General features: G+C 49.6%; 1 protein-coding gene across 1 annotated transcript in view; it reads right to left on the bottom strand.

The window, feature by feature from the left end:
* Window positions 1–3,486: 3,486 nt before the first annotated feature.
* The window catches only part of DAP (death-associated protein), a 49,837-nt gene continuing 28,595 nt past the window's right edge, over window positions 3,487–24,728 (bottom strand). The window contains exons 3-4 of the mRNA XM_006769454.2: window positions 5,776–5,818; window positions 3,487–4,413 (exon numbers count right to left, since the gene is read on the bottom strand). Of these exons, the coding sequence (XP_006769517.1) occupies window positions 4,300–4,413; window positions 5,776–5,818 (157 nt within the window). The 3' untranslated portion in view covers window positions 3,487–4,299. The remainder of the gene's footprint in view (window positions 4,414–5,775; window positions 5,819–24,728) is intronic.

Below are 24,728 nucleotides of genomic sequence, written 5' to 3'. Positions count from 1 at the left end.
GGGGGCTGGGGAGGAGGGTGGGGAGGGGACTGGGGAGGGGGCTGTGCTGGGACACAGCGATGCGAGGTGCGCTGACGTCCTGGCCTTAGCCTAGTGCTCAGCTGCGTGCTCCCTTGGCAGAGACGCCGTTTCCCTCCTTTGCTTGTCACTCCGCTGTGTCTGCCGAGAGCCCCGAGGTTAACCAGCTGGAGACACGCACGGTCCCTGCACGGGAAACAGGCTGTCAGCGTTCGGGAAGAGGCTTCTAGACCTCCTTTGGAGAATGCTAGTATGTCGCTGAGGCAGAAACCTGGTGTTGGTCGTGCGTGCCTAGGTGAGTGTGCTGGGGAGGCCACCGAGGGACATTTCTCTCTGCTGGTCTTTGTGTGGGTGACTGAGGACACAGCCGATGCTGCAGATCCGTCGCCCGCCTCCCGAAGGAGAAGGCTGCTTTATCTAAAAACTTCCATTGCATCCAGGAGCGAGTCTGCATCACAGCAATTTGCTATTTTCTGCTCCAGGGACGGAAAAGCAGACACAGCGTAGCTTTAGCTACTTCCATTTCAGTATCCTTGCCCCCGAAACATAGATTTCCCCCCAAGATTCCAGCAGGAGGGGAATTGGCCTTTAGCTGTATAACATGAGCTTCTTGAATAGGGTCATGAAGGTTTCCGAGCCCCGGCATGGCCGGCATTTGGCTCCGGATAATTCTCTGTGGTGGGCTGTCCTGTGGACCGGGCGATTTTTAGCAGCATCCTGGGCCTCTGTTCACTAGGGGGGACCCACTAGCACCCCTCCCCACCTCAGCTGTGACAACCAGAGGCATCTCCACATCCTGCCCATGTCCTCGGAGGGCAACGCCGCCCCCAGGTGGAGAGCACTGCCCTGGAGACAATGAACATCATTATTAGAACTCTAAGCACATCCCATGCTCCCAGACCATCTCTATTTAACTGGCACAAGCGGGTCTCTGGCAATTTGTGCAGAAACTGAGCCTTTGTGCGACAAAAAGCTGGGCTCTGCCTTTTAGGTGACAATGCTGAAATGCAATCCTCCGATTACATCAGTTCATTATTTCATATTGTGTGGGGTCTTTTCCAGGCGGCAAATTGGATTTTGACTTTTGAAAGCATGGCAGTTGGATTTTTAATAATATTTAGGATTAAAAGGGAAGATGAGAAAACTTTTATTTTCTCGTTATAAGGGCCCCTCATTGAATTTTAGAACGTCTGTTTGGAAGAAGTTAGACGTTAGACAGCATGTTGTGAGGCATGCGGACGCTTCAACCTGGTCAGAGGGAGAACAGACCCCAGATGCTTGGAGGGTCTCGAGAAACACGAGCAGCCATGAGCTTGTGTGATGATGGTTCATTCCATGTGCCAACTTGGCTGGGCCACGGCGCCCAGATATTTGGTCAGACATTATTCTGGAGGTTTCTGTGAGGGTGCTTTGGGTTGACGTATATATTTAAATCAGTGGACTTGGAGTGAGCTGCAGTGCCCTCCCTAATGTGGGTGCACCTCATCAAGTCAGTCGATAGCCTTCCGTAGAACGGACTGACCTCCCCTGCCCTGCTCCCAGGATGCCTTTGGACTTGAACTGCAACACCGGCTCTCCTCTGGGTCTCCAGCTTGCTGACTGACCCTGTAGATTCTGGACTTGCCAGTTTCCGTTATCACCTGAGGCAATTCCTTAAAACAAATATCTATTTATCTACCTACCTACTATCCACATCCTATTGGCTTGGTTTCTCTGGAGAACCCTGGCTGACACAACTAGAGGAGAAATCCCAAGCAGTTTCTTGGTTAAGCGTCACCACCCACTCACCCTGTTTTCCAGGAGCATATGGCTGTCGACGCCTCCTGGGAGGGCTCCGCAACGCACTGTTTCCTTGTTTTTGTTTTGTCTCCTTTCGATTCTGCAGAGGCCAGCAGGATGCCAGGAATTGGGGGGAAAAGGTTTACTTTGGGTTTGTAAGAAGCAGCACTTAAGCAGCACAGCAGCTGTCAAGTTGGAAAAAGCTGCGGAACAGCAGAGAGCACCCCAGGCCGCCCGGGCAGGCGGCAGATGTTCTCAAAATAATTAATTAATTAAGAACCTGGCTGGGTCTGGCAATGTCTCCCCTCCCCATCCAGGCCCTCCCGTAGCCCTGCCCTACAGCTGGTTCTCCATGACATGCTGACGCACACACGGGCTCACGTGTGTGTCCATAGCTAGCTTGTGAAAGGACCGGGACCGAGGACGGGCAGCAGTATCGTTCCACTTCGGGCGTGTGTTGTGTGCAGGGGAGTCAGCATTCCAGATCCTGACACATCCCAGATCCTCCCCTGACCAGTGGGGCACCTCCCAGTGTCAGTCTGTGATCCGACTGTGGACCTCAAGGTTGGATAGTTGTGATTATTTTTGCATCCCACTCGTATGGGTTACAGAAGAGAGGCGAATGTCTTGCTTGTCAAAAGCTGCTCACAGGCACCCCAGACTTCCTGCTAATTGTTCCTCCCTAAGTCTGTTCCCAAAGGGCCCATAGCACAGGGCCCGCTGCTAGGTCCAAGCAGGATGTTTTAATCAACTGCCTTAAGCTTTACCATTTTAGGACGTTTTAAAGTAGATGATTAGACTCAAGGTGCCACTTGTCCAATAGTCCGACTTTGTGTCTGTGAAACAGTTTGTGAAAATACCCATCATGCATGCATGTTTGTGTTTCTATAGAAACCATCTGGCAACCCTAGTAAAATGTATAAGAAAAATCTCTGAAATGTAAGAAAAAACAAGCCATGAGGAGAAATGCAGGGCCTTTATTATAATCAGTATTATTCTTCAAGTTAACAATTGGTACTCATTCAGGAAACAGTACGCTTTCAGCGAGCCACAGATACAGGCCAGGCGCAACTACAAGTACATAAACAAGCCCCTTGGGAAACAGCACGGCGCTCCTGCCTGCAAACCCAGGTATCAACAACGCGCCTACATTTCTGTAGCGGAAGGTGCAGGGGTCTGCACGGGCCTGAGCTGCACTGCCTGCTCTCAGCGCCCTTCTGGGATGCCAACTCTGGGGGGTGGGGAGCTGCTTGCTCTGTGTGCCCCACGACCATGATGCCCACAGAGTATGCCTCTCCAAAGCCAGCCTTGGTGTATACCAACCTCTCAGACTAAGAAATACCAGATGTGATCACATGGTACCTTGAAGGTTAGACTCCAGCTTCCGCAAGCCAGTGGGAGGAAACAACGGCCTTCAGAAAGCCAGGCAGGGCTTTTCCCTCAGGGGAGGGCATGGGTCTGCCTAGGTCTGAGTCACCCCTGCTCATCGCAGCTCTGGACTGAATGGCATCGCAAGGCTGGTGGCGGGCACGCTGCTCACAGCGCATTGCTGGCCTGCAGCAAATGCCACTGCTGGCAAATGGGGTGGCTGGTGGGGGGTGGGGGGGGAGCCTCTGCTCAGGAACAAAGGGCAGGTTCGGGCTGTTCTCTCTGTGTTCACTTCTCTCCCCATGCAGTCTGTGCTCTTGCTGTGTCCAGAATTGGCTGTCCGTCTGCCTGGCCAGTGGCCACTTCCAGAACTCAGAGACAGCTCTAGAGGTGAGTGATGACAAACACGAGTTTGTCTCGATTGCTCGGGTGCAGGCTGCCTTGATGGTGGGCGGTGCTGGACTTGGGACCCACACTGAGATCTCCTCCCAAAGGTACTACCTTCGGGCAAACTACCTGCCCTCTAATTTTTCAGCAAGATGACTCCTGTAATAACAGAGCCATCTCAGAGACGCAAACTTTTCTTTGGTCCTTCTGGGGTCACCCTGCACAGGGACTCCTGGTCGCATAGGGAGTGACATTCAGGGTTGCTGTGGTCCATTTTAAGTTTTCCTTGATGTCTTTCTGAAACCTACCCCTGTAATGAACACCTTCATTTCTTATGCTCCCTTAGGTGTGCAGATTTGATTGTCTTAGTACTTAGAAGCATAAAACGATTGAGCTTTCCTCCTAATCTCAATCCAACCCTCCCACATTTGTGCCCCTTTAAGACCATAGGCAGGACTTTTAGTCAATGGCTGAAGTAGTTCTAAAGCTAAAGTCTGAGCACCTTCATTTTGCTCAGAACTTGGCAGGTTTTGCTAATGGCCCCTCACCAAACAGGACTCCCTGGGAACAAGGTTTGGGGTCTGTTTCTAGCTTTGATTTGGAAATGTACGGCAAAGGAAGGGCACGTTGCTTTGCCTTAGATCGCCCACTGGAAAAATGTTTGGAAGAAAATGCAGTTCTCTTTGCCGGGGAAATACCAAATGTCGGGGACCAGGCATGGCAGGGGAGGGCGCTGGGTCCTCGCGGTCACTTGCGAGGCTGCTGGATGTGCTGGGTTCGATGGGACGGGTACTTGTCCATGGAGGCGTGGGGCTTCTGGTGAGCCACCTGGGCGGCCGCCGGGGGGAAGTCCTTGTCGCCCTGTCGGAGGCACAGAAGGAAGGCAGGGTGTCATCAACACTGACTAGCTGGGTTCGTGCAGGAGCAAGGCCTCAACCCCGAGTCCACCGTGTCCCTGCAGCGTGGGTGATGGACTGGGGGCCTGTGGGCAGGCAGGAGCCTGTCCCCTGGCCTGTGGGGTCCCTAAAGCTCCCTGGGGCGCGGAGGGGCACTGAGGCCCACACACCACCCAGAAGGTGAGGATCTGGCTGTCTCTGCCCACACGCCTGAGATTGGAAACTACATGTGTTTGGGTGTCTTCTGCTAGAACTGCTCCTGTAATTGTCTGAACTGGGGGCCAGACAGAATCAAATCCAGGCCTTCCATTCAGATCTGCCACCACAGCTGTGAGCCGGGAAGGACACCCAAGGGCAGGGCTGTAGGGTGTGAGGCAGCACCTTCTTCACCTGCCGAGCCTTGGAGAGGGTACCCGTCTCCAGGCAGGAATCACTGGGCGCCACAGGGCCGGTGAGGCTGCCGCCAGGGCTGCTCCGGCTAACCAGCGGTCCAGGGTTGACCTCACACTTGTGTCTGCATCTAATTTTCTCCCATGTAGTAGCCGTGCCACTCATCTGTCCCAGCGTCTCAGCACGGCTGTGGTGAGCTGTCCCAGCAACGACCTTTTCTTCACACATCATATGCTAAGTGCTCAGCTGTTCTGTGAGCCACAGAACTGGGTGGTGGTAGTTAGCGTGTCCTCCTCACAATGGGAGTTAGCTGGTGGGAGGGCTGGAGTTACAGAACACTGGGTTCGCCACAAGAGGGCGCTCTTTGTAAAGGGTATCACTAAAGCCCATGTGTTTAGACCAGGGGTTGGCAAGCACTTTCTATAATATGTCAGGTAGTAAATATTTTAGGCTTTGCGGGTCATACTCTCTGCCTCAACTATTTGGTCGGCCACTGAGGCATGAAAGCAGCTGCAGACGATGCATACATGATGGGCGTGGCTGTGTGCCACGAAAACTTCACGCTGAAATCTGAATTGCATATAATTTTCACATGTCATGAATATAGACTTCTTACTTTGATTTTTTCCACTATTTAAAAATGTAAAAGCATTCTCAGCTCAGTCTCCCAGAAGCACTTGGCCGGTGGGTAGCTGTGGTCCCCGGCCAAGTCCAAAAAGACAGGAGACAGGTGAGGAGGAGGAGAAGCAGCTGCTCCCACCCCTGCTGTGTGCTCCATGCCGTCATTGTCCCTAGTTACACACTATGCGCTCGTGGACAGGTATGCGCTTGTGGACAGGAGACCACAGAACACCACTGGCCCCATGGAAGAATGGGGTTAGCAAAGACAAGGAACCGAAAGACCTCACGCCGAGGCCCATGTGATGAAGGTGCTTACCCGGGCGATGACACCGGAGATGTACACGGTGGGTTTGGGCGGGCTGTAAGACAAGAAGGGAAAAGACAACTTAGCAGAAAACTCACAAAAGGGGGCTGTGGCAGTGACAACAGGTGGATGAGGTCAGTTTGAGGGGAGGGAATAAGCATGGCTGAGGAGGGAAGAGAAGTGGGAAGGTTATTTCACCACAACCACCACCTGGCCGCTGGGCCCAGGACACCTGTGGCGTCCCCCTGAGGGAGGCCAGGCAGGGGAGTGGCTGGAAAGCACTTTCCACTTGTTCTTTGGTTTGTCCTCAGTCCTCAATCTGTAACTACGGGCAAGCCCAGCGGTTTTGGTTTCAGATTACAGACATAGGCGTCCCTGAAGCAGCAAGTCAGGGTCACACTGGATGAACTGGAGACTCTAGGAAGCTCCCTGTTCTGTGGGCTGAGGGTCCCCTTCCACAGTCCTCGTGGGGCCCGTGGCTTCCAGCAGCTGCTAAGGGGCAAGACCCAGAGCCAATGCACTCCAGGCCCCTAGGAGACCCCAAGCAGGTCCTTCCGAAGCTACTGTCAATGTCAACATCTTCTATCCTACTGAGCTCGCCACTGTCACCAAAACTGAGGGATGGACATAGGGGCCAAAGTCATACATGTTCATAGTTGAGAATCAGACAAACCCAAACATGTTAGAATCTAGGAGGAGCCTGAAATAGAGATGGTTCTGTTCTGATAATTATGCAGCATCACCTTCCAGTAAAGCCGGGCCATCTGTAGGCGCGGCAAGCCCGTGACTACTTCCATCATTGCCAGTTTATGTTGGTTTTGTAACCTACATCAAGCCTCTGAAGGCAGAAACAGAGACACACCCTCCCCCCGCAGCAAGAGCCACATATCCTGTTTCTCTACATATATACGTTTGATGTATTGTTGAAAAGCAGACAAGCAGAAAAAAATTAAAGTCACTTCTCTCTGTTACGATGTGTATGACCCTGATGCACAGAACTGAACTATAAAGAATTGTACCTGAATTAGCAGGCTGCGCTCTGAGAAGGTGGAGTGTCTGGCCCCTGGGAGAGGGTTGGCCCTGTTGCAGACAGAACAGCAGCCTGCAGTGCCCACCGCAGTGCCTGTCCCAGCACCTGCTCACCCTGTGTGCGTGTGCGCGGAGAAAGGGTCTCCAGCCGCGGCGCCCTGCCATGGGGCCCTGCACTTCCACCGGTGGCCTCCCTGGCCTCAGGGAGCCTCAGAGGTGACCCTTCCCACTCTGGCCCTGGGCATCTCCCATGTTAAACACGACCAGGGTGGGCTCTAGGTCTTGACTGAGCATGCCCGAGGAAATGCGTGTGTGGATGGTTATGATCAGAGGTCTCTGACCCTGCTGCAGCCCGGACATCAGAAAATGCAGGCAGATGCTGCAGCCTCATTTCTGCCCTCTGATGCCCAGTGGCAGGTATAGCACTTACCTTCCTGGCACCCACTTTAGCATCTCCCCTCAAGGGAGCCTCTCAAGGAGACAGTCACAGCTTGATGCTGAATGGCTAGAACACTTTGGACTCTGGGGCTAAAGGAGACCCCCCACCCACCACCAGTCCCAGCTCAGTCCCTAAGGGGAATCAGAGACTGAGGGCAGACCTCAGGGCCACACGGTGATTCTCCTAGCTAACCCCTATCTTACAGAGGCACCCACTCTGACTCATTAGCACTTAAGCTGCTGAGTTTTGAGGGCATTTTGGATTCCACTCATCGAAGGACAGCAGAGAAGAGCCTGTTGGACTCAGAAGGAAGGCAATAGTCCTGCGGATCCAGTAGGTTGGAGAAATGGTTCTTGCTGCAGAGTGCACCATTTCTGTGTTGTTTTTTAAACAACATCGAAGAATTGTGCTGGACTTGCAGAGTCTCCTCCACGCTGGAGGGCAGACTCCAGCCTGTGTTGCTCTGCTACACCACCTTCCTCAGAGCGCAAGCTCTCCCCTCCCTGCCAAGTGTGCTGCAAACCCCAGCTAGCTCAGCAACTAATTAACATTTAAAAAATTTACCTGTAATCCATTTTTAATTGTACAATTCAGTGCCATTAAGTACATTCACATTATTATACAACCATCACCACGATCCACTTCCAGAACTTTCATCAACAGAAACTCTACCTAGGAAGCAGTAACTCCCCAGTCCCCCTTCCCATAAACCCGGGTAACTGCTGTTCTACTTTCTGTCCTGAGAATTCAACTAGTCTAGTGCCCCATGTAAGTGGAATCATACAGTCTTTCTCTTTTTGTGACTGGCTATTTCACTGAATATTACATCGTCAAGGTTCATCCATGTTGTAGCATGACAGAACTTCCTTGCTTCTCAAAGGCTGAGTGGTATTTCATTGTGTGGATAGACCACATTTTGTTTATCCATTCATCTGTGATGGACTCTTACGTTGTTTCTCCCTTTGGACTATTGGGATTAATGATGCTATGGCCATGGGTGTACCAGTATCTGAGACCCTACTTTCAATTCTTCCTTGCGGACACTCAGAAAAAGAGTTGCTGGGCCATGTGTTAATCCTGTGTTTAACCTGAGGAGCCATCGTCTTGATGTCCACGGCAGTCCCAACATTTCACATTTCCACCAGCAATGCACACGGTTCCGGCGTCTCATACCTCACCCACACTTGTTATTGTCTGTTTTTTTGATAGTATTCATCCTAATGCGTGAGTGGTATCTCACTGTGGTTTAGATTTAGCAGATAACTTTAAGAATAAGCTTTTCTGTATCAAGAAATAATGAATATTAATCTGTACTGAGCATTCATTCATTCAAGATCTTTGTGACACGAACTCCCCCCGCCCCTAAAAACGTCTTCTTCTCTTTTCTGAAACTGGAACGGCTGTATGCAATGGTGAGGACGCAGGGCGGCCGTCTCTGTGTAACGCTCGCCAGCGCTGCCTGTACCACGGCCTCACCTGACACAGCACGCGCCGCCTGTACTACGGCCTCACCTGACACAGCACGCGCCGCACTGCGCGTTCCCTCCAGCTTGGCCCTGCGCTTCACTGCCTGTTTCACCTACAATTAATAGCATCTCAAATTGGAAAGCGTTTGTTTACTATATCTATACAGGAAAAGACTCTTCCTCAACTCCTTGAGCTATGGTAGCTTAAACCAAAATCCACAAATGAGAAACTCTGGTAAAGCGTCTGCTTGCAAAACCGTGTTTGCAAAAATGCGTATTTTCAATTCCGTTAGGGTTCCATGCAAAGCATAACCTACATTTCCAAGATTCTAGAAACTGTGATCACGGCTCCGAGGATTTATTTAATCTGATGGAAATCATTCTGACAGCTGTTGTTTTGAAGGCGCAACATGACTTTTCTCTCAGGAAACAGAGACACTGAAAAATATCACTTCTGCCTTCCCACATCCTCAGGCCTCCCCAGTTTTAAAAACCACACTTATTTAAAATTGAAGAAACTGCAAGTGAGGCAGAATTAGTGGGGGCTAGAGGCCAGATAACACCTCCTATACATCAGCAGAAACTGTAGCTTCCACAACTGGCCTGTTGGCCTGAGGGTTTGATGCACGTAGGTTTTCAGGGTACCCCTGTTAAGGAACACACCAAAGTCTTACCAGTGTCATCTCTCCTGAACAAAACTTGCCTATTATTTATTTTCCTTGATGGATAAAGTGTATGCCTTATAGGCATTCCAGGCAGAATTGAAATGCCAGAAAATGCTTTGTGAATGGGTGACCCCAGGGAATGCAGACACCCTCAGGACCAGTTTGGTGATCTCATCTTTAAATGAAAGTCCCCAGGGCTGAGAAATGGAATTCATATTTATAAAACTCCCCTGAACTCTAAAACAGTGATTATTGAAATATCTGTCAATATATTTTATTCAACTCAACTTACCTAAAACACTACCAGCCCAATGTGTAATCACTAGGAAAATCATTGAGATCATAGTAGTTGACATCTTCGAGTGCCCCAAGACTTCATACCTGGACAGTCGGTGTAGGTCCTGGGCGACATGACGCTCTCTGCCCAGCTCTGAGCAGTCCCAATTGACCTTGGAAGCCCAGCTTCCCTCCCATGTGGTCATCGGCAGCACTGAGGCACCCAGAAAGGCTACATGGGGGCCTGGGCGGAGGTCATCATGGGGCACGCCCTCCCCTCCTGGTAAGAAAGCGCTTGAGGACTCAGAAGGGATTTCCCCCTAGAAATCTCCCTAAAAGCCCAAGTTGCCTGTGAGTCAGGGAGCAGCTGTCATTCACATTCAGGCCCAGAGAACTGTGTCACAGTCTCGATTTCATTTTCCAACAAGCAGGACACAGTTCTGTGAGAAGGGGCCCTTCTCGCCTGATGCCCAATGACAGAGGCACCCCATTTAACTGGCAGCCTTCTACCTAGGGACACCACACTGCTCCCAGATCACGCGGCCTTTGGGGAATCTATGCAGGGCCACAAGGGGATGGGGAGGCACCCTGACTCACCCAAATCCAGCCCCACTAATGGAAACAGTGCACCCCGCCACTGACGGGATGGAGGGCTTCCCTGTGCCTGGAGGAGCCACAATGCCACCCACAGGCTTGACAGTGCTGGCCCAGCCCGTCCTGTGGCCAGAGAGAGAGCGAGGGCAGCACAGCCTCTGTTCTCAGCGAGCTCACGCCAGTGCAGGAGTCAGGGTTAAAATTTTAAATTGGGATGATGCTAGGAAAGAATCAGGCAGGTGCTCTGCTAAATACACTTGTGGGGCCTAATACATAGAGGGGAGCCAATACAGATCTGGGGAGGTGATGTTTAAGCTGAGGTCCGTGTGTGCAGGTGCACGCACCTGTGCACGACAAGTGTGACAGGAAGGGGGACACAATGCCAGGGCCCCGTGCACCAAAGGAAGGGGCGCGATTTAATTTGCTTTTGTTAGCACAAAGTCAGCAAGGTCTCGGGGCGGAGGCGGGGGAGGCGCTTCTCCTACAATGATGGGGTGAGCGATTTGGGGTGTGGCCCGCTCGCATGATGAACACCTGGGAAAAACCATCCTCTTGCCAAACCCCCTAAGAAAGGACAGAGCCATATGGCAACTTAGAAGCAGATTCTGCTCTAAACCTGTGGCTTTGTGTTTCCATGGAATTCACGGGAGAATATATTCCCACCTGCGGTGACTTTAAATACATTTCCTAGTAAATAGATGAAAAACAAATCCTTTCTAGTCATTTTAGTTCTTGCAATAGCTTTCCAGCGTGGTGTTCATTTATTTGGGTTATTAATTTTCTAGACACGGAAATAATATTTAGTGTGGCTGGTGACCAGAGGGGAACATCTTAGTCGACTGCACCCAACATTTCTTTGCAATGTCATTCTCCCAGGTTTGACAGTCAAGGTTGTTTCTCTTTTCCAGCTGATTCCAGAGGCTGAGGGCTCCCACAAGATGGCACTGCGGGCCCTCGTACAGGGCGCTCAGGCTGGCCAGGCTCGGCCAGGCCGAGGACAGTGAGAGCCCACATCCTGGGCAGGGGCTACTGGCACCTCAGGACAAGTATGTTCCCCTTTTCCCTAAGAAATCCGTACTTCTCCATTGAGTGTGACTAAAGTAAAATAAAACACAACCTAAGTGCTTTACATTCTAAATCTGAGGAAATATTCTGCACCCCAATTCCCTCTAGGTTTGGGACACGGAGTTTATAGTGGTTCTGTTAAAGGGCTACGCAGGCTCTCCTGGGGGAGAGCGTTTGAGGTCGTGTTCAAACTGGTCTTGTAACGAAGGACTGAACCTCAGTCGTCAGCGTCAGCAGTGGCTTTCTCTGCTCCCTTATTCTGACCTAATGACCTGAGGCTGCCGTGACTTCAGGACAAAACCTTGTCCAGGCTATAGGAATCCCTTCCAGAGACGAGAGGCCTCTCTGAGCCTCAGTGTTTATCTGATAAATGGGAACAATCCCTATTTCATGGAGCAGTTGACAGTCAGAGAGGCTCCTAGGCTCTGCCTCCGAAGTGCCTTCTCACAGCTCCTTACGCAGGGAAACCCTGTTCTCTCACACAACCGAGAACACTGTGCATGGTTATCATACAACCTGTGCACCTATCAGATATGTATTAGAAGTTCTAAATGTTACTTCATTTCAGTAACATTTACACTTAAAACTATCCCATCTTTGATTCTGAACACATTTGTTTTAGTGTCTTCCTTTTTAATTTCAATTAAAAAAAAGTGCCAATGAATAGTTAATGCTGACCAGATGGGTGCTAAAATATTAGAGTATTTATTATGTATATTGTGAAACCAGATCTAGTAGGCGTCTTTGGGTCAAGAGTCATATCTTATAATGGGTGATTTGGGGGAGGAGGGTGTCCATGGTTCAAAGTACAAAGGACATATCTTCTAGGACAGTGGTTCTCAACCTGTGGGTCGTGACCCCTTTGGCAGTTGAATGACCCTTTCACAGGGGTCGCCTAAGACCATCCTGCATATCAGATATTTACATTATGATTCATAACAGTAGCAACATTACAGTTATGAAGTAGCAATGAAAATAATTTTATGGTTGAGTCACAACATGAGGAACTATTTAAAGGGCCAGAAGGTTGAGAACCACTGTTCTAGGAGGACATGTATTACAGCTTTAAGAAAGGAAAATGAATGTATATATAGAAAAAAATCTGACAACTGCTAGCAGAATTCCTATTAAAAAGAAGTATATGTTAATCCTATCTAATAAAGAGGTAATATGCAAATTGACCATCACTCCAACACACAAGATGGCTGCCCCCATGTGGTCAAAGATGGCCAGCAGAGGGGGGCAGGGCAATCAGGCCTGCAGGGGAGGGAAGTTGGGGGGGGGGAACCAGGCCTGCAGGGGAGGGCAGTTAGGGTGACCAGGCTGGCAGTTAGGGGTGACCGGGCCAGCAGGGGAGGGCAGGTGGGGATGATCAGGCCTTCAGGGGAGGACAATTAGGGGTGGCAGGCTGGCAGGGGAGGGCAGTTAGGGGCAATCTGGCCAGCAGGGGAGCAGTTAGGCATTAATCAGACTGGCAGGGGAGTGGTTAGGGGGTGATCAGGCTGGCAGGCAGAAACGGTTAGGGGCAATCAGGCAGGTGAGTGGTTGGGAGCCAGCAGTCTTGGACTGTGAGAGGGATGTCTGACATCCCTCAAGGGGTCCCAGATTGGAGAGGGTGCAGGCTGTGCTGAGGGACACCGCATCCCTCCCCCTGTGCACTAATTTCATGCACCTGGCCTCTAGTACTCAATAAAATAGCAGACACCAAAAACGGATGTGGTCTGGGCCTACTTCTGTCTCTGGAAGTCCAGGTGGCTGACCTGAAGTGAGACTAGCGTCACCAGGATGGGTGGTGGAGAATCCAGCAATCAGAGGAGATGCCAGATTTAATTTGCTCTCGAGGACTTTTAGGGGGCCTCTCTGAGGGAGCTTTGCATCCAGCAAAAGTCAAAAGTCCTGGGAAGACTAAACACAGCTTAGGTTAAAGTCAAGTACCTGGAGTGACTGATAAGAGTGTTCGGACTTCTCTGTTGCTGGATTCACCAGTGATTATATTCTTAACCCACCCTCCAAACGCATGGCAGCCACAGTCCCTCCCCAGTCGGGCAGACAGTCAATTCAGCTGCTGCCTGGCTCTGTGACCCTCCTCAGATCACACCATGCCTTCATGCCTTTTCGGGAATAAACAGAAAAAGAGGAGCCATGTCAAGTATGTAGAAAACTAAGCCCACTGCCAATTCTGCTTACTTTTAAACCAGCTAGTGCGTTAGGATGACTTCCATTCAATCCAAGAGCCCCACCCCAGCCCACCCCCAGGTGTGAGGCCCACAGCACATGCAAGGTGAGACTCAGGAGAGAACTCTGAGGGGTTGGTTAGCATGTGCAATGCAGCAGCTTTATCCAGGTCACATCCACATTTGCTAGAGGTGGTTATCACACTTGTAAAAATGGGGGCAGAGAAGCACCTCCCTGGAGGATAGCTTCCCTCCGTGATCTGAGGCCACACTCCAGCACCACAGGCTTCCCCTACCAGGCCACGGTACACCACAGCCACAGAGAGGGTGGCCAGGAGGAGACAGCCTGCTGATCTCTCAGCAGGCTGGACATGACATGCTCTGAAGGATGTTAGGGCTAAATATAAACTTAATGTCTAAGAAATCAAAGAAGAGCCAATATTTCATCATTCTCACTTTGGCCTAGCCCTCAGACCAGGGCCTCTCTCCTTCCACCCGATGGACAAGCAAGTCTGCACCTAAGGCCCATCTATTCCAAGAGAGTGATGGGAAGTGTGAGAACAGCATGGCCACATTTCAGAGGCCTCCAGGGTTACCAACTAACAGGTAAGCACCACAACAATGTAAATGATTTAGATGCCAGCTGAGGTTGGGGGAAAGGAGGAAATGGGCCTTTTTCTTCCTTTTAACACCTGCCGGCCCAGCAGGGAGTGGTTTGTTAGTTGGGAGGGAAAAAGATCTCAGAGAGCTGATTCTGGCACAGCTGCACAAATGCCCAGGGCATGGCGGGTCTGTATATGTGGATCCCTGCACGTCAACACTGTGCCCGTGCCTGTGCATTGAATAAATATTTACTGAGCAACCACCAGTGCCAGCCACAGGGCTGGGTACTGGAGACCCGGTGTGATCTACCAGAAGGGAACGCCCTTCTGGGGCCTAAGGGCACCAGGGCGCTGGGCTCTGCAGGGTGGATCGGGTACTCACAACAGATCTGACATCCTTGCTAATGGACCCGGGGCCCTTGTTCCCAGGTCACATGCTGTAGGTAAGATAACCCCATTTTTCTGCATTTTGTTAGCCAGAACCAGAAAATACTGCCTGACAAACAGAAAGCCTTGTGTGGACAAGGGAAAGAATACTGGAAACCAGAACGATTCCAGAAAATCCGCACCCCGGCCCCCGCTCTGGAGGAGTGGGTATCAATCGCCTGGGTTATAGCAGCTGATGACTGAGTGGTCACCTTGGAGACGGGAAGGAAGGGCCCTAAGGACCAGTAATACCCAGGAGGAAACCTGGGAAGGTGAGAGGCGCAGAGTCTGCCTGGGGCACGTGGGTGCAGGTCTCCCTTGCTAGGAGGCTTTCCCTAGGAAACCAAGAGTGCAGTACTTCAAACAAGGTCTGTGAACAAAGCACCCAGATAAAACCGTCAGCATCTGTGTTTCCTGTTTCAGAGAGGCAGGTGGCAATGGAATGGGGGCACTAACTCGGGAACACTCTTAAAAGAAGTTCTATCATGAATCCCAAACAGGAGTTCTTCTTAAGCTCAAGGTGCAATCTGTTGCTTTTCCTCAGCATTTGCCGCAAAAAGATGCTCATTTGAATATAAAGACAAACCCAGCATCTGTAGGTTTAGTAACAGGGCTGTGAGGGAGTCCTAAAACGAGAATCGGTGACATAAGAATAAACACTCTCTGTACTGCAGTCTTCAACAATCACTGCAAAGCAGATGGCATCGTATTTGTCTTCCTGTCCTTTCCTGGAGGAAAAAAACAGCCAACCCCTGCTGCCTCTTCTTTGACCAGTTACCCCGTGTAATTACTAACAGTGCCTCCTTTCACTTACATACGCCGCACAGTCACTCCTGCGAGACAGACTTCTAGAGTGATCCCCAACGTTCCTGGGGCTCCAGAGAAGGAAGGCTGGTCCTCTCTTTGCCTGAAGGCCTCGAGCTTGGCCAGTTGGTAAACACCAGTCCAGAAGGAGCTCACGTGTTATCTTTTCATTGCTTTCCCTGACCCTGTGTCATGAACTGACTTTCCCAGCTGTATTTCCACAAGAACTTCCCATTTATCACACTCCGGTGCAGGCTCTGACACACCTAGCTCCCCTTCAAGGTCAAGGTCAATGATTGAATTTGTTGTGTCCCCAGCACCTGGCATAGTGTCTGGAACAACTGAGAGACTCAACAGGTGCCATTAGCACCGAATGAACGTCAGCAGCACAGTCTGTGCAGGGAGGGAATGAACCCAGGTGATTAACTGGGGTTGTTTGTGGCACGTAGCTCTTTGTGCAGGGAGAGCCTCAAGGCTTGCAGAGGAGCGATCTGAGATATGTGGATTCACCTCTGTTACCTGCAATTTGGCTGGGCAGGATCTGCTGGTGATGGGAGATAACCAAGCAAATGGGCTCGTGCTCCAGCGTGAGCCAGACTGAACTTGAAGACTAGTAAACAGTTTTTCTCCCTTTTAAGAGAGAGGTCAGGCTAAGAGGTACTTTCTCAGAACATCTCAAGTCAAACTGGAGAATGATGATGGAACCACAAACTGAATCTTAAATAAGGAGAAAGAGAGGGAGTGTCTTGTAAGAACACTTTTGTGAGTCTGAATTAATAAATATAATAGGAAAAAACCCCATCAACATTCCCATCTTCCTGGCAATTCCTGGAAGCTACCAATAAGGGCTGGATTTCTTTGCAGGACTCTTGGCATATTTTCCTAAAAATCTGGAATGGGGCCAGCCTTGACTCATGAACCAGGAGGTCGAGGTTTGATTCCTGGTCAGGGCACATGCCAGGGTTTGTGGGCTCCATCCCTGGTAGGGGACATGCAGGAGGTAGCTGATTGATTCTCTCTCATCATTGATGGCCCTCCCTCCTGCCCTCCCTCCCTCTCTCCCCTTTTCCCTCTCCCTCTCCCTTCCTCTCTCTGAAAATCACTGAAAACATAGAAAAAATCTGGAATGGTTCAAAAAGTACAGGTGATCAGACTGAGGCCCAGGCTCAAAAGCAGTCAACCTGGTGAAGAAACCGACATCCTTTTTTATAAAGTGTGACTTCACTCATGACAATAAAACCAACGCGAAGCAAAGGGGAACTTAATGTCCAAGGCATTTTCTCTGGAGCTTGGAGAAGATAAAGATTATGCAGCCACTCTGCCCACCTCAACACAGACAGTTTACCATGCTGGATTCTCCAATACCTGAAGGATCCAGGTCTTTAATTAGAACATTGCTTCTCCTTACCAATGGCCACCCCTGACTCTTGGCTTTGGTCATCTGCACGTTGAGTGTCAGCAAAGAGCTGCTTCTGTTCCCTTCCACTTAACTTGGGTACCTACGAGCACACGCCAAGAGGACAGGGCTGGTGAGGACTCACTCCAGGGCGGCAGGCCACACTCACAGAGAAGAGCGCTCTCCAAGCAGGGCCATTACCTGTTTTGATGTAGGATGTTTCCCTTTAGAAACCATATGAATGATGCTTAGGCCTCTATACTGTCTCCTAATCCATGCAAACCAGTGTGGGACACTAGATGCCAGGTCTGCGTCTCAGGGCTGGCTGGTTTCCACAGCCTTGCAGGCCCTGGGCCTGGGCAGGGGAGGGAAGCGCCGGCCCCAGTGGGCTGGCCAGTTTGCTGTGTGTCAGGCACTCCACACCTGGGAGGAGTTGTGTGGGATTCTGTTTCAGAGTTCAGAAAGCATCACGGGAAGAGGAGCCCAGGGAAGTTAGTTCTAAAAGGACTCTTTTCCCTCACAATTCAAAAAAAATATTGCATAGTATCCTTAAAAGATGAATAAATTATTAAACTATTAAGATGTTGCTATAAAAATCAGGGGTGGGGAACCTTTTTTCTGCCAAGGGTCACTTGGATATTTATAATATCATTTTGGGGCCATACAAAATTATCGACTTAAAAATTAGCCTGCTATATTTGGCCAAACATTTAACTAATTCACCCCTAATGCCTTAGCAAGGCCAGATCAAATGATTTCATGAGACTTATATGGCCCACAGGCTGGACATTCCCCACCCCTGCTATACATATACGGTGTTAATTCAATAATTCATAATGGACTGGTACATGATTTCTAAGGCTCATAAAATACTGCTGGCTTTTGGCAGTAGTTAGCTTCCTGGGTGCGTGCTAATTGTTCCTTTACAGGGAAGCCTGGGTGTGGGGTACTAGCAAACCTGTGGAGTCCTGGTGGAGGAGAGAGCAGGGCTCCATAGTGCGATGGGCCAGGCACTGGCTTGTCTCTGGGAGGGAGGAGGCAGGGAGGGGTTCCGCAGCACCCCAAGGCTTCTGGCCAGGTGCCAGGACAGTGATCAGCAGTCACAGGGTGCGGCAATCTCTCATCTGAACCCACTAACAGAACAGCCTGTTCCTCAAACGCTGGGCCAGCATGGTGACATTGACCTTCACCTGGGCCTGGTGCCTCAGCGTTTACATGAGAACCCCGATTTCTTATCTGGAACCCTGGGGGTCAGATAAGTTTCCGAATTCAGATTTTCTCAAGTTTTATAAAGGCAACATGTTGCATAAATCATGTATAATGGACACCCCCCGGAGTGGTGTGAGGCAGCACCCCATATTCAAACCCATTAATACTCTCTACAGCAAAATGTATGGAGATGACACGAAGCAGGATAAATAAGGACTATAAATAGCCTCACATCAGTCCAATTTTTGCCAGCTTATGGATTTTAGCATGAAAATATGAAAACCTTTGCAGCTTTCCCAGCCCTCCAGACTGGGCACGACTTGCCCTGCAGGCACTCGGGCACTTTCTACTTCTGCCTCCCCGAGGCTCTGACTACGGCTCCATCTGCACCAAGAAAGACATGGATTTGAACCAAACAAGGCGGCAGAGCTGTCAAGGGGCAAGCAGAGTGCTAGGCATTACTCTGGGATTACAGAGAAGCTCTATACTAGTATATTTATCTGTACAGGGTAGAATTTGATTCATGCATTTAGGCAAAACCATTGGCAAAACAAAATAAAACAGGCAAACAGGGAATTTCTCCCCAATGCTGGCTCCCTGCCCAGCCTCTCTGGGTTGAGAGAAATGTGTGTTAATCGCTGTGTCTTACATTTGCAGGCCTTCCCCTGATTTCAGAGCCCACTGGTCCAAGTTCCAGAGGCCTCGGTGAGGTGTGCAGGGCTGGCAGCACACAGGTGAAGAAGACCAGGTGGCCTGTGGTCACGGGGCTGGGCGGAAGTGGAGTCAGGACAAGAACCTGGGTCCTCAAATTCTCTGGCAACTGTCCTCCTTACACCTGCCAAGTGCACAATCCTCAGGACTGTGGCCCCAAATACATTCTGCCCAACTCTCGTCCTGCAAGGTGACTCGAGTAACCTCGCTCAATGAGTTTTGAAACACTGCTTCCTGTATCTTCCTCATGGAGATGTACATGCCCCTCAGTGTACTAGGACCCTGACTTCCTAAGGAAACCAGATTAGCTTCGCTTAACCCATGTTTCCTAAGTGCATTTGCATGGAACCCTTTGGCCAGTACTGCCACAGCACCCGCGCATTCTGGGGCACTGATTTTCCCAGTTTCAATTGTGTTCCAGATTTTACGTCCAGTTGAAAGCGGCTTATCCATTTGGAAAGAGTTTTACCCCGAGGGCTGAAAGAAATCACAAAGAGTTATCAGGAGACCATGTCCAGGGAATCCGTTTTTCCACCCTCCTCCTTTCCTCTACCTCCGCAGACCCCTCAGAGGCTCCGGGTACACAGCCTGCACGCGCCCCACTGCTGTGAGCAAGGTGGTGACACAGTCCAGGCCTTGTCATTCGTGGTGAAGCAGGAGCGCCCACGGAAGGTCAAATGCCCTCATCGGCAGGCAGCACCTGTGCCAGCCTGGTGGACCATGGGCATTTCTGATGGAGGAAGAGGAACTCAACTTTGGTCTGAGACTCTCACGTTCCTTTCCAACCCAGTTCAACCTTTCATGAGAAGGGCATGAAGGAGGGAGGCAGCTTTATAAATAAAGTGACCTCTGATTTCCATGGAATTATTTGATGTACCTACGTATTGGGAAATTCTAGAAATGATGAAACCCTCGGTCAGGTGAAGGAGCTGGACCAGGTGTCCTTGGTGGAACATTAGTTCCATGAGCCCTAACACAGTGACATTCATTTGGGTAATTATTGCCCTTGAAATCCTGTGAGGTCCCTGGAAACTAAGCATTTCTCGAATGTGCTATCAGGTGGAACGGGAGTCACCACAGTGACATCCGATTCTGGACTAGGAATTGAGGTGAGCTCCTGAACACATTATGCCTTAAATATTCCATGACACTACTTACAGCGCTTGAGGATTCCTTCTAGTTCTAGGTCTTTAATGTAAAATAAGGAGATGAGGAGTAAGAACAAGCACTCTCTAATAAGAGCTAACCGTTTTCTCTTACTCTGCCAGAACTATTCTAAGTGCTGCAGACACATGAACTCATGTAATATTCACGACAGCCTGATCATCAGCCACGATTTACAGATGAGGACACTTAGGCACTGAGAGGTTTAATAAGCTGCACACGGCTACACAACTAATAAGGAGGAAGCCAGGGTCCAAACTCACAAGCCTGGGCCCTAACAGTAGCTCATGCTTTTCAAAGTCCAAACCATTTATGGCTATGGCACAATTGTGTGATTTTACCCAAATGCTTGGTTTATAAGAAAATCAGACATAGACAGACAGACAGACTTGTTGAGACTAACTCACTTTACTAATCAATGACCAGCTAGGAGGAATTTCTTGTAACAGTGTGTGACAAAATTATGAGGGGATCTTTATTAAAGACACACTTTTACTAACTTAAAAACAGTACCCAGGGTCATGACATGCTTGTCTGAACTTCATACAATAAGCTGCACCTAAGAGGTTGACAGGGGTGTGCATGCAAACCCCACACCATAGGAGAGAGAACAGGTGTGGAGAAAGCAGGTGAGGTGGTGGTCAGTGTGCCAGGGAACCCCGATGCAGATAGAGTATTCTGGTTCTTCGGGATCAATGCAAACCTCCCTGTCTCCCCCTAACCACATAACCTTGGCCAAGTGATTTCTCCTTTCTTGACCTGGATCCCCCTAACTCTAAGATGCAAGGAGGGCAGGCTACGTCCAAACCCACACAGAGAACTCAGAGGGATTGGCTTTGAGAGAAGCCAGTGGTCTGTCTTCGAGGCAGCCAATGAGTCTGAGGCAGCTGGGGCCCAATGGTGAAACAAGTGATGAGAATTTCATCGAAGGCCTACATTTAGGCAGAGCTGTTACAGGGAAGGACCGGGTGCTGGAGGCGTGGGTACAGCAGGGGGATGGGCAGGACCAGAGGTTTTGGCTGGGAGCTGGAAGATGGGAAGTTAGCTGAGCACAGATGGGCATCTGTCCAGTGGAATTTCAAAACAAGTGAGCACCAGACACATAGTGGGTAGGGGCCACAGAGAAGGGACCCAGGTAGTTTCTGTCTTCTAAAAAGCAGCACACTGGGTTGTACCTGAACAATTTCAGGTTTAATATTCAAAATACTTAACATGGCACCTGGCACTGATCAAAGTGCGGTAGAATTCTGGTGATATGTGGCACTGGTGGCACCAGCTCCTCACAGCCCCTTCTCTCTCGGGGTAAATTCTCCACGAATCGCACCAGTCTGATCATTGCTACTTTGACCCATCACTGCCTCCAAAGGGCTCCAACTCTCATTTAGTTCTAAGAGCTGGATGTCACCCTCAAGAGCTGAATCATTCTTTAACAGCACAAAGGAATTCCATGGGGGATGCCAACTGGAGCATGGCTGTCACCCACTGAGGTTAGCAGGTGGATGATAAAAGGCATGGCCAGAACACAGAGAGGCCTGGGGGCAGGTAAAGTCAAATTACAACTTTAAGGAGGAAAAGTTTAATCTTAACTTAGGAAATCTTCTGTACTCTGAAACTACTTAAAATAGTTCCTACTGAATGGCTTTCCCACATTTGACCATGAGCTACAATGAAAACTTGGGAAATTTAACACAGTGACTCAGTGCACGCACAGATACACCTAGAAAAAATAATTCTGACTCTTACACCCTGAGACCCCTGCAATATTTTTTTGCTTGATCCTATTCCATTAAAAAATAATGCTGTCTCTACCCACTGAACCGACTTTATGACCCATCAATGGGCTACAATGTACAGTTTGGAAAACCCTCGCCCTAACCCTAATGCTAACTCTAACCCTAAGAAAACAGTAAACAGTAAACTTTCCTGAGCCTCCATTTCTCTCTGTGATCATAAACAAGGCATGAAAGTCACCATCGCGTCTTGCAGGTAAACTCCTACACTGCAGGTCAGTTCCTGGAGGGGCTTGGAGATAAATAGCTAAGGCTCTGACCTTGACCAGATGTCCTCGGAGCAGATATGCAGGGCACTGGAGGGCGGCTGGTGTCTGTTATTGGGTGAATAATTTTCCAAAGGACTAAAACCTTATTTAGTCAGATTTGACTAATTTGAAGTTTATGTTCATTAGGAGGAAGGAGGAAATAAACAACATAAATATGGTGGGAGTATATTAGAGTCCCTTAAGAAAATGAGTTTTGGGGAAGAAACCCAAAATATTCTACAGTGAAAATGATTGGTACAAGAATTTTTACTTCTGCATTAAATCGTGTCTTCTCTCTCAGGAATTTCAGTGGCTTCACTCTAGTCAAGTCTGACATACAGTGTGGTCACGGAAGTAACAATACATCTCTTTATAAATATTTTATAATCTGGAATTTTAAAAAGTGTATCACACTACCATTCACCAGAATGAAGACAAACTGAAATTCTACTGCATGAGTTTATACTTTGTAAGTGCTTCTAGGTTTGCTATTCAGAATATGTACACACATTCCTTTAACAAGCCAGCCAATTACTTGGGGTGGCAGATAGCAAATATAAAGTCCAATTTCACAGGATCCACAACAGTCTGGTTAAGACAGTGTCACTGTTGCCCAGGATACAAGACCCAGACAGAATGTACTGCCAGAGAGGCCTGGGGTGAAAGGTCACATGCTGAAGGTACTCCACCACTGCAGGGGTCACCGCCCCCTCCTCAGCCAGGGGTGCTCATGACCTCCTGCTGCACCGCGCAGAGGGCTGCAAATGGCTGTGGCAAACGCCGGTTACAGGGGGTACGTGGCTTTCTCTGAGGCGAGGTCACAGGTTGCACTGGGAGCTCCCCGAGGGGACCACAGGAGGACACTTGCCTGACTTCTCTGACCACAGGACTCTTTTTCGGAGAGTACCTCACAGGCCTGCTAGGAGGGAGGCTTTAAAAAGCTCCCACATCTCACCACGGCATGAAAATGCAGCCAATGTAAAATAAGCTGACATTTAGCTACTCACAACATGCCCTAGAGGAGGCCCTCAAAGGTAAGAGCGGCCGTCTGTGCTAAACACAATCTATCAATGTCTCTCTCGCAGACTTTAGGGCAGTAGCTCAACGTGTGGGCTCCACGCAGCAGCCTCAATTCACCCGGGAACTGGCTGGAAATGCACACTCTCGGGCCCACCCCAGACCTGCTCCCCCAGAATTAACAGGGACCAGCCTCCAGGAGACGCTGACCTGGTAATGAGGGCTGAGAAGGAGCTGCTCCAAGGTCGCAGTGCCTGGGGGAGAGGGGCAGCCCCACTCGGGATCCAGCCACCTCCACCTTCTGAACCAGATTAGGGAAAAATCACTACCACATGCTGAGGCGACTAGGACAGACAAGGAAACAGTTTTAATCTGCATTCTCTCTCTCTCTCTCTCTCTCCTCTCTCTCTCTCTTTCTCTCTCTCTCTCTCTCTCTCTCTCCCTCTCTCTCTAGAAACTGTCCCCCTTCCTTCCCCCACGCCCATCTGAAATGACTGGTCCTGAGGCGCTAGGCGGAGCAGAGCTGGTATCCCCGAGTGCCTGCACTGGCCAGGCACATGCAGAAGCCTTAACCAACCTCTAGCACATTCACTCCTCTGAACAAGATATTACTGTCCCATTTCCAGGATGGGAAACTGAGGCTCAGAGTGTTGCAGGTATGTGGCCAAAGCCAGAGTGGCTCTGGGCCTTAGCCTATACAAGTCGGTATCTTTTCAGCCTCCGAGGGATTATTTTTAGCCCTATTGTATTTCAAGAAGCCCAGGCTCTAAGAATTTACATTTTTCCCACAATCACACAGGCAGCACGTACAAAGCTGGACTAAAACCCGAGGCTTCTGCCCCTAACTCTGTGCCCCCTGCATCCCGTCCCACTGCAGAGGGGAGATGAGGCCGAGCGCCCCAGGTGCTGTCCCGGAGCCGGGGGAGCAGAGCCCTCTGGGTGTGACCACAGCAGGAGGCACACAGGTTCCTTAGTGAAGGATGAGTGGCAAAAGCAGAGAGAGGTCTGAGGGCTGAGCCTCAGGAACAGGCATCCTGGAGGGGAAGCTGCCTCCTCTGCCGTGTGTGCTCTCATTACATTTGAAAGGGCAAAGGGGGATCAGGATGACAGCCTTGCAGAGGCAGTGAATCACTTCCGCCAATCTGTGTGTTCTCTCCACCCTGGAGGGGCATGTGGGTTTACATGTGTGAGAATCATGCTGGAACCCAGACCCTGAAACATGATCGGATGCAGTGGAAAATCAGTGAAACCGGCACACGTTTAGACATGTATGTTTGATATCACACGGCTCTAAGAGGAATAGGATAAGAGTTCTTAGCCCAAGGGGCAGAATCAGAAATCAGCGCTCCCATGAACTAGGCGAAAGAAAAAAACACCAACTCTGTAACTTTATTTTCATTCACGTCTGATATTTAGCATTCTCCTTCCTTAGGAATTCAGGCAACAAACCACAGTCGCATTAGCAGTACCTGTAACTTTATATCACATTACCGTTGTTGTAGGTATTTTGAAATATTGTTTACATTCGTCACTACTTCAAAGTGACGGCAGTGATTAGACCTATCATGGGATCTTGTTATTAAATCTTTGAAGAAATAAATATATAAATAAATGTCATAATTTAACATCTTGATAACGGGATTTCACACTTCTTATGGCAAGAAAAGCTGTAATATGAGTCCACAAAAGCAAAACCAGGAAAAATATAAAGGGAAAACTTCAAAAGGATTTGAAAAATGAGGACATACAAGCCCCAGCACACAGACAGTCCACTGCCTTGTGCTATCTCACAAAGTAATTCTTAGTAAAAACTTTAAACTTCTTAAATCCTCACCCAAGGATATGTTTTATTGATTTCAGAGAGAGGAAGGGGGGGAGAGAGAAGCATTG

This window comes from Myotis davidii, unplaced genomic scaffold, assembly GCF_000327345.1.
Source record: "Myotis davidii unplaced genomic scaffold, ASM32734v1 scaffold143, whole genome shotgun sequence".
NCBI classification, from domain to species: domain Eukaryota; kingdom Metazoa; phylum Chordata; class Mammalia; order Chiroptera; family Vespertilionidae; genus Myotis; species Myotis davidii.
This window is presented reverse-complemented; position numbering and strand designations above follow the sequence as displayed.